The 14,300-nt window shown below is 45.1% G+C and overlaps 1 protein-coding gene across 4 annotated transcripts in view; it reads right to left on the reverse strand.

Moving 5' to 3' along the window:
* The window catches only part of fbln2 (fibulin 2), a 235,781-nt gene that overhangs the window by 11,979 nt on the left and 209,502 nt on the right, over positions 1–14,300 (reverse strand). For all 4 annotated transcript variants that reach the window (XM_078209667.1, XM_078209664.1, XM_078209665.1 and 1 more), the window contains 2 exons: positions 10,672–10,791; positions 2,898–3,026 (listed from right to left, as the gene is read on the reverse strand). In XM_078209667.1, coding sequence (XP_078065793.1) covers positions 2,898–3,026; positions 10,672–10,791 — 249 coding nt within the window. The remainder of the gene's footprint in view (positions 1–2,897; positions 3,027–10,671; positions 10,792–14,300) is intronic.

The raw sequence follows: 14,300 nt of genomic DNA on the forward strand, positions 1-14,300 counted from the left end.
GTGATCCAAGCCGGGAATCAAACCCCTGTCCCTGGTGCTATGAGGCAGCAGTGCTAACCACTGTGCCACCATGCCGCCCAAATGTACATAATAATAATGTAACAGACACTAGTCAGTCCACCATGTATCCCTGTGCTATTCAGATGATCAATCATATTATTGGACTGAATTATATGGGGTGCCATGGTCGCTGCCACCCCACCTCCCCCCACCAGCTAAAAAGTTGTAGGGGGAGCTAGTCAAGAGAATGAATGGTCATTTAATGATTGGTGAGTGAGCGGTGAACATTAACAACAAGCTGTACTCCACTACATAAAACTGAGTCTGTGTCCAATAGATTTCAGACATGCAGAATTTTCACCTCTTCAGTAGGTTTAGTTGTTTTCTACAATAGCCAAGTAATCGGCTGTGTAAAAGGCGCTGTGTTAGCTAAACAGACATTAACTAATTTCTCTAGATTTTGTAACAATGCCAATTTCACAACTGTGTCTCCAAGTTGTTTGGAATCGATCCCCATGTCTTATGTGAAAATGGTTACCACATGAATCCATGCTCCTATATGGCGCTCAAAAAGTCTACTACACCTTTACAGCGTCTGCAAATCCCAGAACTTATCTCACACGCTGTTGGATTGGTTTGCAAACTTCTTATTAATTGACATCAGAGTTGCATGTTCCTCTTCCATTTTTTAATTATTTGACACATCCTGGTAGAGGGGCAAGAACCAAAATGCGGGATACCATCAAGGTTACAAAGAGTAAGAAACAAGGGAAGATTAATCAATAAATAGTTTTAAATTCTGTCGATTGTATGAGCACAGATGGCAGGCACAGGAGAGACACGTGATAATCTTCAAAAGGCTGTAAATTCGCCAAAAATGAGACAAAAGTCTAAAGATGTGCAGGTTAGGTGGATTGGCCATGCTAAATTGTCACTTAGCGTCGTAGGATGTGTGGGTTAGGGGGGATTAGTGAAGTAAATACGTGGGGTTATGGGGATAGGGCCGGGATAGGATGCTCTGTCGGAGGGTCGGTGCAGATTTGATGGACCAAATGGCCTCCTTTTGCACAGCAGGGATTCTATGATTCCATGTCCTCATCAAAATCCACCTCACCTCTTACTCAGCAAATAGACACTGCAGTGCTAGAATTAATTTGCCCTTCAAAAATGTACAACTCCACCTTTGGGATGATTATACTTTTGTCTACATTATTTTTTTTTGCCTATACAACACAACTGAGGGGACACTAAGCATAACTGCAGTTCCACTCATGCCAAGTGCATGCCCCACTGCACTCCCTTTATAACTAATACTTTTCACAAGTCATAGAGTTTCAGTTTTCACAGAGGCTGAACTATGGGATATAATCCCAAAAGACCAATAGAAGCCCTGAAATCCAATCTAATAAAAGGGAATTTCTCTGATTCAGTTATATTGAGGCCTTTATTACGGACTATCTTTCACACACAAAATATTTTATGAGCTGTCAGAGTTTTGGAGGCTCTATCAGCTTGTCCGCGATTTACACATTTGGCTTGCAGGTTCATATGGGGAAAAAGCCATCCTAAGTTCAGGAAGTAACTTAGTTTGTAGCAACATGAATTTGTTTTACGTATGGAGTCTGACAATACATGAAGGTTAGATATATTTTCAGAAGTGTTGCTAAGCAATAAATTTAATCAATTGTTCTCTCTGATACTTTTGTTAACATGTTAGCTCAGAAAGATGTGACTTGCATTTATCGAGTATCTCTTCAGGATGTCTGTAAATTTCTTTATAAGCTATGTAAGTAAATCACGGAACCCAGTGGCAGAGTTAGGGCTGCAGTCAATTTTGACGTGTGATCAGTCAACAAGAAGACTAATATTGGCAGAGGGCAGAGTTAAATTTACAACTATTCTATTTGTATTCCACCTACGATGTTAGTAGTATTATGGTCTGGCCCGGAACTTGTGAAACTTAGCAAATGAGCAGGCGGTGGTGTAATGGTATTAAAACAAAGAACAAAGAAAAGTACAGCACAGGAACAGGCCCTTCGGCCTTCCAAGCCTGTGCCGGTCATAAAGTCCGAACTAAAAAAGAACCTTTGTCCTGAGGTGCAGTCTCAGGCCAAGGGACCAATCATTTAGAACTGAGATGAGGAGAACTTTCTTATCATAGAGTCATAGAATCCCTACAGCACAGAAGGAGGCCATTTGGCCCATCAAGTCTTACACTGACCACTATCCCACCCGGGCCCTATTCCCGTAACCCCACATATTTACCCTGTAAATCTCCATGACACTAGGGTCAATTTAGCATGGCCAATCAACCTAACCTGCACATCTTTGGACTGTGGGAGGAAACGGGAGCACCCAGAGGAAATCCCCGCAGACATGGGGAGAACGTGCAAACTCCACACAGACAGCGACCCGAGGCCAAAATTGAACCCAGGTCCCTGGCACTGTGAGGCAGCAGTGCTAACTACTGTGTTCACTCAAAGGGTACAGAATCTTTGGAATTCTCACCCCAGAGGCTTGTGGCTGCTTCATTGTTGAATACAATTAAGGCTGGAATAGACCAATTTTTGGCCTCTCCGGGAATTAACAGATATGGGGACCGGGCAGGAAATGGAGTTAAAGACCAAGATCAGCCATGATTGTATTGAATGGGGTAGCAGGCTCAAAGGGTGTATAGTATACTCCTGCTCCTGGTTTCTAGGAGGAATTAAAACCATCCAGCAAGTTTTGTAAAAGAAAGGAACATGGAAATTGGATACTTAACTGCATCACCAGAAATCCCATTTATAAAAGTTATACATTCATTATGATATGAATTGTACAATGGAAGTAATGTTCCAAAAGAACACTAAGGGAGTATGTCTGAGAAATTAGAAATAATTGAGGAAGAGTCCTACCTCTACACGTTCTTCCATTTGGCGACATCGTATAACCAACCTCAGGACAAGCACAGTTATAACTGCCAGGGACATTCACACAGCGGAATGTACAGAGTGTGCCTCCACTTTGTGCACATTCATCAATGTCTGAAAAGAAATATTTCTTTAGCAAATACAACAAATGAGTCAGAGGCATTCTACACATGGATGGCAACAGCATCTAAAATCTTCATTACATATTCAAATCAAATATGCACACAGCATTATTACACAATTCAATTTTAAGAAAGCCCAACAACATCTCTACTTTCTCAGGAGGCCAAGGAAATTTGGCATGCCCGCTACGATTCTCACCAATTTTTACAGATGTACCATAGAGCATCCTTTCTGGCTTGGTATGGCTCCTGCTGTGACCAAGACTGCAAGAAACTACAAAGGGTTGTGAACATAGCCAAGTCCATCACGCAAACTAGCCTCCCATCCATTGACTCCATCTACACTTCCCGCTGCCTCGGAAAAGCAGCCAGCATAATTAAGGACCCCACACACCCCAGACATACTCTCTTCCACCTTCTTCCGTCGGGAGAAAGATACAAAAGTCAGAGAACACGTACCAATCGACTCAAGAACAGCTTCTTCTGTGCTGCCATCAGACTTTTGAATGGGCCTACCTTATATTAAGCTGATCTTTCTCTACACCCTATCTATAACTGCAACAATATGGCTGGGATTCTTCCAAAAAAATCCTAAGTGCCGAATTCGTGAAAAAATGCTGTTTTTTTTAGCAGCATTTTCAAAATGAATCTCCCACACTTGGTGCACTGCAGAGTGCTTCAGGGAGCTTCATGCTGAAAATCAGTGGGCGGAGCCGATTCCCGTTGGAGAGGCCGGCAGCATGGCACTGAGTGGGCCCCCGCAAATGCACCGATCTGGCACAGCGGAGATCGACGAATGCACAGTAGCCCCACACTGCTAGCTTCCCAAACGCTGGCCAGCTCCATCACTGGCTGGCCCCGCAACCCCGCACCACAGCCCCTCTAATTCCCCAACCCCTGATCACAGGCCTCCTGGACGTCTCTGGGCCAGGCTCAATGTACCCCCCCCCCGCCCCCCCCCCGCAATGCCAGCCCCAACCTCCCCAACCAACCCCCCCCCACCAGCAGCCCTGATCTCCCTGACCAGCCCCCCCACCCCAGTGGCCAACCCCAATCAGCACCTTCTCTCCCTCTGCCTGCAATCCCAACTGCAGAGTGGCAGCAGAACTCCCCCCACCCCCACAGGTCTCCCCCATAGGTCCCGCCCCAATAGGCACCGCCCCCTCTGCCCCGCCCCCTTGACACTGCCCGATGCCCAGTGGGCACTGTCCGATCTCCAGTGGGCAATGCCAAGGTGCCCCTTGGGTAGTCCCAGGGGGCCAGGCTGGCAATGCCCAGGGAGCACCCCCCTTACGCCCAACCTTCTGGCGGGGGAGTGGCTCCCTTCACTCCAGCGGGGTCAGGCCACCAATTCCCCGTTAGTAGGGAGCTGCTGTAAACCCCGCTGGAGTGAACCACTCCTGGCAGGAGTGAAGAGGCTTGTGGGCCTGGAGACTTTAGTCCTGGACCCGCTAATGATATTTAAATACAAATTTTAATATGGAAATCAGCTCTGCACCGATACCCAGTGCGAGCTGACCACTGCACAAATCCTGGCCCTGGAGATGCAGGGAGGCGTTGGCACCCAGTGGGGAGCCCGCTAAACGGCCTCTGCTGATGTCTCTCAGCCCAGGGCCGGGATAACCAGCTAGAGCAGCAGAGCGGGCTGGGGAATCGCCCCCTATATTCTGCACCCTCTCCTTCCCTTCTCCCCTACGTACTCTATGAATGATATGTTTTGTCTCTATAGCTCACAAGAAGCAGTACTTTTCATTGTATCCCAATACATGTGGCAATAATAAATCAAATCAAACAAGGGTTATATTGCTAAAATCAATTTGTCTTGATCTTGATTCGCTAAAAGAAAGTGGCTCCAGTTTTATTTTATTTCTTTAATAAAAATAGAAATGCTGCATTGGAAATATTGGGCAGAGTCTCGTGTCCTTGGCAGAGAGGAAACATTTGATGTGAGGGTGGGGACCTTGCCTCCATCTTGATTTAGTCCATGTCAAGAAGGCTTGTGGATGTCCTGTCTGGTCCATTGCCAATTGAGGCCCTTACATGGGCAATGAATGCTCATGTAAAGCCTGGATTGCCGCTGGTATTAACCTAGCGGTGGGAATGGGGTGGGGGGAGCCTCACCATGTGGGAAGTATAAAAAGCAAACTGCAGCATGTTTGCTTGTGGACTCACAGGAAGGTCCCTCATACAAAGTCACTCAGTGTTGATCGAAGGACCTGGCATTGGAAGGTGTGGGGGCAAAACTGAAAGTCACCCCGTGCCTTTGCTGCTGTCTCATTTCCCACAACTCTCTTGCTGTGACCACCGCCCCCCCCCCCCCGCCCCCCCCCCACCCCCTTCCTGCCATCTCTAACCTCTAACTTGTGCCTGGATCCCTCCTTGACACAAGGCCTTAGGTGAGTGTCTTACAGAAAGCAACCCCCAGCTCCCCGGTCGCGCTGCTGAGCGCAAGAGAGCTATGATGTGGAGATGCCAGCGTTGGGCTGGGGTGGGCACAGTAAGAAGTCTCACGACACCAGGTTAAAGTCCAACAGGTTTATTTGGTATCACGAGCTTTCGTTGCTCCCTCATCAGGTGAGTGACAGGAGAGCTGCCTTGGCAGGTGTGACTATCACCCCAGGGTTCTTGATCCTGAGGGAATTCCCGCCTCTGGCCTGTCAAGTCCCCAAATGGCACAAAAAGAGGCAACAAGGGAGTCTCGCCAGCTCTCCTGTTGGCAGCTGAGAATCCCATTACCTGCGCAAGATTCCACCCATTATCTTTCATTGAAATGATTAGTTAAGCACTGAAAGATAATTTTGTTTTGTCCGAGATACCACTCCCACCGTAACTCAGATTCCAGGTTGTTTAGTTTGCATTTTTAACTAGTCTCCTGTCTGCCGAATATTCCAAAGACGAGAAATGTATTCAGTGTTTGTTTGTAAATGGAAGAATATTAGTCATCTTCACTGGAACAAATCCAGAACAAACAGATCAAAACCATCAGCCTTAATGTATTGTTAATATCTACTGCAAAACAGAAAATCAATAATTACTGATTTAATTTTCTGTTGGCTTATGACTTCCATTTAATGAAAATACACATTACAAATAATGATTACAGAATAGTGTATCCATTTTCTATCATTGGAAATCAGATAAGCACTTCAATATTGTATTGCAAAGTAAAATGAGTCCATTTATACACCAGTATTAATATTAGAAAACTAATTTATCAAGTGCATTCGGCAACTACAGCGGCATATTGTCAATGGATAACAATAGACCTGAAATTACAGTCGCATGAAAGCTAACTGGTCTCCACAATGAATTTAATCTGTGACAAGAGTCTCGATCTAGGGCCAATTGTGTTCATTTCTCCAAGAAGGGCAGAAGCCAGAAACTCTCATGCAACCAAAAGGAAAAAGAAGAAGTGTTTTCTTTCTGAGGGGAAAAATGCTGAATTTTGTGCCCCCACGAGAAAGGATGTGAGGTTGGGGGAATGGAATATTGTTCAAACCTCCCATCCATTGGCTCCATCTACACTTCCCGCTGCCTCGGGAAAGCAGCCAGCATAATCAAGGACCCCATGCACCCCAGACTTACTCTCTTCCACCTTCTTCCGTCAGGAAAAAGATACAAAAGACTTTAAGCACGTACCAACCGACTCAAGAACAGCTACTTCCCTGCTGCCATCAGACTTTTGAATGGCCCCTATCACATATTAAGCTGATCTTTCTCCTCACACTATCAGTAACTGCAACACTATATTTTGCACTCTATCCTTTCCTTCTCCCCGATGTACTCGATGAATGTTATGTTTTGTCTGTGTAGTTTGCAAGAAACAATACTCTGTATCCCAATATATGTGACAATAATAAATAAATTCAATTCATTCAATTCAATTCATACAATCAATGGTAGCATTAAAAACTTCCCTGTCAAGTACTATGAGGATTGGAAGCAAAGTCAAGTAAACCTTATAATACCCAAATAACATTGTTGCTGTTAAAAAGAGAACCTTGTACTGTGCCAGCATTTTGATTTGCTTGGCAAGTTTAGGTTAAACCCAGAAGGCCACTATGGAAAGAAGTTGCCACCTTGTTGAAGAGGTACATGTTATTGTCAAGAAGGCAATGCTTGTGTTTCTGCAGAAAATGGAAAGAAGGTGCAGTCAAAAATTATTCAGCAGTATAACCAATCTGGACATTCGAATAAATGCCATTACCTAGAGTATCTCCCTATGAAAGACTAACTGTGTATTCTCAGCCAATTGGTCATGAGAGAAATAAGTTTTTAATTGTCATCCAAAGGGATCGGCAAGGACAAATGTTGATGTGGTGGAAGCCATCACCAAAAGGTGGTTTAAAATGAAGCATCAACTGAGGTTCAACAAATGGGGCATCACGGTGGCACAGTGGTTAGCACTGCTGCCTCACAGTGCCAGGGTCCTGGGTTCAATTCCAGCCTCGGGCCACTGTCTGTGCGGAGTCTGCACATTCTCCCCGTGACTGCGTGGGTTTCTTCCGGGTGCTCCGGTTTCCTCCCACAGTCCAAAAATGCGTGGGTTAGGTGGCACGGTAGCACAGTGGTTAGCACTGCTGCTTCACAGCTCCAGGGTCCCGGGTTCGATTCCCGGCTCGGGTCACTGTCCGTGTGGAGTTTGCACATTCTCCTCGTGTCTGCGTGGGTTTCCTCCGGGTGCTCCGGTTTCCTCCCACAGTCCAAAGATGTGCGGGTTAGGTTGATTGGCCAGGTTAAAAATTGCCCCTTAGAGTCCTGAGATGTGTAGGTTAGCGGGATTAGCGGGTAAAATATGTGGGGGTAGGGCCTGGGTGGGATTGTGGTCGGTGCAGACTCGATGGGCCGAATGGTCTCCTTCTGCACTGTAGGGTTTCTATGATTTCTATGATTTCTATGATGGAACGAATGGCTTCCAACTGCACTGTAGGGACTCTATGATTCTATGTAGGCAAGCATCACCGCAGTGACCGAATGGTAGGATAGCTGGCTTCCTGAACCTGAGCCTAACATGGCAACTGAGATCAGAGCAAGGTGTAGTAGCAGATTTTATGGGACTTTATTGAGTGACCAATATTTGCTGCTAACAGTCATGAACTATTAAAGTCAACTTTTCAAGGTGTAATGACCTTAACGAAGCCCATGAGGTGGACCTCTTGGAGTACGAGCTCCCTGATTGAGGTAACGATTGACTGCCAGCAGAGAGTCTCACCTGTGTATATATTGAGGACTGTCAGGGTTACTGACGTTCCAGATTCTGACTTTGTACCTGAAACACTCTTAGGAGTGGAGATAAGTTTGTAAATAGAGGGAATCTGGTGAAGAGACGCTGGCCTCTGAGGAGGTATTTCGCAAGTCAAACCTTTGAAAGAAATTTAATTAGCAAATACTGTGAATCCACTGAAGGGGATCTTTGTAATGCACAGAGCGCACTCTTGGCTGCAAACCAACAGATTGTGACTGAGGAAGTTAAAAAACTTTTTGATAGAAAATAATGTGGTACATTAAACTACAAGTCTATACTAGCCGCAGGCAATAGTGAAGTGAAAATGCTGAACAGAACCTCTGAGAAGTCAATTTAGCATGGCCAATCAACCTAACCCACACATCTTTGGACTGTGGGAGGAAACCATAGCACCCGGAGGAAACCCACGCAGACACGGGGAGAATGTGCAGACTCCACACAGGCAGTGACCCAACAAGAGGTGACTGGAAGCAGAAAATGGAACACTGCACAAGCAGCAATGATGTGGAGATGCCAGCGTTGGACTGGGGTAAACACAGTAAGAAGTTTAACAACACCAGGTTAAAGTCCAACAGGTTTATTTGGTAGCAAAAGCCACACAAGCTTTCGAAGCTCTAAGCCCCTTCTTCAGGTGAGTGGCAACTTCAAGCAGCAATGGACATGGCTCTAGCTCAGTTCATGGTTGGATCTAAGTTGAGTATGAAGTTGCCAAATCCATGCTGTAATGCTACCTCTCTGAGCCTTCATATAACCCTGAGTGAGGTCAATGTGAGCAATCAAGTCAAGGTGATCAAACAACTGAAAGTGAAAGTGTTGAAATCAGACAGTAAATTTCAAACCCAAACTTTTCTCTGTGGTGATTTGGAAGAGAGGCCACAACACATTCACCAACCAGGGTAGTGTTTACTTGTGAAGTGGCTGGTGAGACAGGTAGATAATCAGGGAGGGACCCAAGCAGGAATGTGCTGAATGGAGGAGGAAAAGCAACCACCAAATGAAAATCACATGGGGAGACCACAAGCGGGTTGCCAGGAAGGGTCTCAGGTGGAAGGAAAACCATCGCGGCGTGATAGTTCCCTTACTGCTTCATGGTGGAGTGAAGCAAAAAGAAGGGAGGCATATTGAATATTTAATATTTGTCCTTGCGCATCAGTCACTGAAAGTAAGCAGGCAGATACAGCAGGCAGTAAAAAAGGCAAATGGTATGTTGGGCTTCGTAGCAAGAGGATTTGAGTATAGGAATAGGGATGTTTTACTGCAATTGTATAGGGCGTTGGTGAGGCCACACCTGGGGTATTGTGTGCAGTTTATCTGAGGAAGGATATTCTTGCTATAGGAGGAGTACAGCAAAGGTTTACCAGACTGATTCCTGGGATGGCAGGTCTGTCATATGAGGAAAGACTCAGCCGGTTAGGATTATATTCACTGGAGTTTAGTAGAGTGAGAGGGGATCTGATAGAAACTTCAGGGTAGGTTCAGAAAGAATGTTCCCAATGGTGGGGGAATCCCGAATTAGGGGGTCATAATTTGAGGATAAGGGGTAAACCTTTTAGGACTGAGGTGAGGAGAAATATCTTCACTCAAGAGGGTGGTGAATGTGTGGAATTCACTATCACAGCAAGTAATTGAGGCCAAAACATTGTCTGATTTCAAGAAGAAATTAGATAAAGCTTTTGGGGTTAAAGGGATCAAGGGATGTGGAAGGCTAAGGGGGGGGTCAGGATATTGAATCTGATGAACAGCCATGATCGTAATGAATAGCGGAGCAGGCTCAAAGGGCCGAATGGCCTCCTGCTTCTAGTTTCTACATTTCTATGAAATTCTCTGAAAGGAAGTGAAGGCGAAATGATCAAAGGGATTTTTTGCTTTTTTTGCGTAATGTGGCAGCTATGTGCATGTTGAAGCTGTAAAATAATTGTTTAATATGGAGTGTCCAACCATTCTGACAATGTGAACACTCTAAGATGATGTATCAACCTGTTAATTTAACCTAGGTTGGCACCTATAAAGAGAGATGAAAGGACTGTATTCCAACAGCTTGTGCCAAACAACATCCTTTCCCTTGTTGCATCAGATTAATTCAATGCCTTCACACAACTCTCAAGAGCAATGCAGGGAAGAACTCTCTTTCAGCCAATAAACTCCTTCACATATTACTTGAAATAAACCAATACTCATACATTACTCTGGAGGAGAAGCTGAAATGTCAATTAATATTATCATCCAGCTGTTTCTCTTATTCGAAAATAAATGCAGCTACACTTTATGACATCTTGTTCTGAGCATTGGGGCGAAAATGTTATAATCACTTTATAGCCTTAATTAGCCACAGAGCAGCAATACATGAAAAGATTATTGACTAATGCTTTATTCTTGCTCTGTTTCTCCTTACCCTCACAGGAATGTCCATCAAGTTCAGCGAGTTGGTAGCCTTGTCTGCAATAACACTGGTAGGAGCCATAAATATTGGCACATTCCTGTCCACATAGATTGTTCTCACACTCATTTATATCTGCAAAGAAATATGCAGTAAGATAAAATTGCTGAATAATGTTGACTGTTTTGTTATTCTTTAAATACCATTTCATGTTGGGATCAGTGTGACATCAGCCAGCATTCTCCGATCTCGTTCGCCCCTCCACCACTGCCAGCGAGAATGGAGAATTTGGCACTCAGCCAAAACTCCATTCACTGCAGCGGGACTGGGGAATCCCTGTCGCGGCAAGGTCTGAGAATCCCGGCCATCATCTTTTGAAAAAATAAGCTAGCTCAGCAATAATCTATGAAGGTTATTGCATCAAATTTCACTGCAATAAAAATCACCTGACAACTTTTTCCAGGTAAGATTACTATTAAGGATTTTATAAATGTAATTTCAGCATCTGAAACAAACTCAGACATTTTAATTCTGTCGCAGCAAACAAATCTGCCATGGTGGCAGCGTGGGCACAATAACTGGCATCAATGTCCCCAGATTAGGAAGAAGAAAACATTTCATTGTCCCTGCCCCTGATCATCTCTGAGGACACTTGCTGAAAATGCACATGCCTGAACTTCAGCTGAGAACAGGATTTGGTTTAGCTTTGCGTGGCCGACTAGCCTACTGACAATAATCGTCAAGGCCCACGAATGCCAAGTTACCGGAGTATCTGGCAGGGGTGGAACTCTATCCCAGTGAACAACTTCATGAGTTTCAATGACTTCATGCGAAGAAGGAAGGGCAAAATTTTGGAAAATAGCAAGGAAACAAATTCTACATTCTTGACATAAATAAAGCACCATGGTATCCAACACCGACAATGATTGGCATTCATGTAGACCTCCTGACACAGAGAAAGTTCCTACATATAGAGTTCCTTCCTTAAAGACTCCTGTGCTCCTTTAGGCCGCACAAGAATATTTTAGCTTTCCCGCTGCTCACCTGATCATGGTCTTGCCAACCTACCTCCCGAGAATCCATACTGACCTTGCTGTGGACTGTCTGTGAGTTCCCTGGGGGAATGGGGGGAACATGTAAACAAGGCCCAGAGGTAAGAATCTCCAGGGTCTTATATGCAAATGCACCACCGCCTCCATCGGTGCCCACATCTATTCTCATCCCCATTTCAAATCAACCCTAAGGTGGCACGTGAAGAAAGCACAGGTTTAGGGTGGGCTTCCTGAGGAGTGGGATGATGATCATTTAACTGATTGATGTTGCTGTCTTTACCCCACGTGTTATCACTTCACATTCTTTTATCCAACAAGTGCAGCATATAACTGTGAGGTGGAGCTGGGCATCATCAGCATACATGGGGAGGCGATGGCCTAGTGGTATTATCATTAGACTATTAATCCAGAAACTCAGCTAATGCTCTGGGGACCTGGGTTCGAATCCTGCCACAGCAGTTGGTGGAATTTGAATTCAATAAAAAATGTCTGGTATTAAGAATCTACTGATAACCATGAAACCATTGTCAACTGTCGGAAAAACTCATCTGGTTCACTAATGTCCTTTAGGGAAGGAAATCTGCCATCCTTACCTGGTCTGGCCTATATGTGATGCTAGAGCCACAGCAATGTAGTTGACTCTCAGCTGCCCTCCAAGGGCAACTAAGGATGGGCAATAAATGCTGGCCAGCCATAGAGGTTTACAGCATGGAAACAGGCCCTTCGGCCCAACTTGTCCATGCAGCCCTTTTTTTTTAAAACCCCTAAGCTAATCCCAGTTGCCCACATTTGGCCCATATCCCTCGATATCCATCGTACCCATGTAACTATCTAAATGCTTTATAGAGTCATAGAGGAGCGACACCCATGTCCCACAAATGAACAAAAAAATACTAACAGGGAAATAATGGGGAGCATGAGGGCACCACACAGCTACAACTGGTTTTGAACACAAGGGAGTTCTTGAGCTGCTTGCGCTTTGAGCCAGAGAGTGAGGTAAGGAAATGCTGGAGTGGGTCTTGAAGAAAGGGAGTTTCAAGTTGTTTCTGCTCTTCAAGATGAACTTGGGAGTAAAGTTTAAAACTTATTTCTTAATGTCACAGGTAGGCTTACATTAACACTGCAATGAAGTTAATGTGAAAACCCCCTAGTCGCCACACTCTGGCACCTGTTCGGGTACACTGAGGGAGAATTTAGCATGACCCATTAAGTGAAGGGGAACCAGAGAGTAGGGCCAGTAAGACTCAGAGAAAGAGCAGGCAGGGTGGGATTGCTAATCAAAGAGGGTCTGGTGGACTGAAGTGTATTTGTTTCATAGAAATCATCATAGAAACCCTACAGTACAGAAAGAGGCCATTCGGCCCATCGAGTCTGCACCGATCACAATCCCACCCAGGCCCTACCCCCATATATTTTACCCACTAATCCCTCTAACCTACGCATCTCAGGACACTAAGGGGCAATTTTAGCATGGCCAATCAACCTAACCCGCACATCTTTGGACTGTGGGAGGAAACCGGAGCACCCGGAGGAAACCCACGCAGACACGAGGAGAATGTGCAAACTCCACACAGACAGTGACCCAAGCTGGGAATCAAACCCAGGTCCCTGGAGCTGTGAAGCAGCAGTGCTAACCACTGTGCTACTGTGCTCAATGTGAGAACTGAAACAGGTAAGGCAGATGAACTTAGAGCTTGGATTCGTACTTGGAACTATGAGGTTGTTGCTATTACAGAGACTTGGTTAAGAGAAGGACAGGATTGGCAGCTTAACATTCCAGGATACAGATGTTTCAGGCAGGATAGAGGGGGATGTAAAAGGGGTGGGGGAGTCACATTACTGGTTAAGGAGACTATGTAAGAAGTTTAACAACACCAGGTTAAAGTCCAACAGGTTTATTTGGTAGCAAAAGGTGTGGCTTTTGCTACCAAATAAACCTGTTGGACTTTAACCTGGTGTTGTTAAACTTCTTACTGTGTTTACCCCAGTCCAACGCCGGCATCTCCACATCATAAGGAGACTATCACAGCTGTACTGCGGGAGGACACCTTGGAGGGCTCATACAGCGAGACAATATGGGTAGAGCTCAGGAATAGGAAAGGTGTAGTCACAATGTTGGGGGTTTACTATAGGCTGCCCACAGGCAGTAGGATATAGAGGAACAGATATGTAGGCAGATTTTGGCAAGGTGTAAAAGTAACAGGGTTGTTGTTGTGGGAGATTTTAATCTCCCCTATATTGACTGGGACTCATTTAGTGCTAGTGGTGTGGATGGGACAGAGTTTGTAAGGAGCATCCAGGAGGGCTTCTTGAAACAGTATGTAGATAGTCCAACTAGGGAAAGAGCCATATTGGACCTGGTATTGGGGAATGAGCCTGGCCAGGTGGTCGACGTTTTAGTAGGGGAGCAGTTCGGGAACAGTGACCACAATTCAGTAAGCTTTAAGGTACTGATGGATAAAGATAAGTGTAGTCCTCAAGTGAAGGTGCTAAATTGGGCAGAAGGCTAATTGCAACAGTATTAGGCAGGAATTGAAGAATGTACATTGGGGGCAGATGTTTGAGGGCAAATCAACATCTGGCATGTGGGAG

Source organism: Mustelus asterias, chromosome 3 (assembly GCF_964213995.1).
Source record: "Mustelus asterias chromosome 3, sMusAst1.hap1.1, whole genome shotgun sequence".
NCBI lineage: Eukaryota > Metazoa > Chordata > Chondrichthyes > Carcharhiniformes > Triakidae > Mustelus > Mustelus asterias.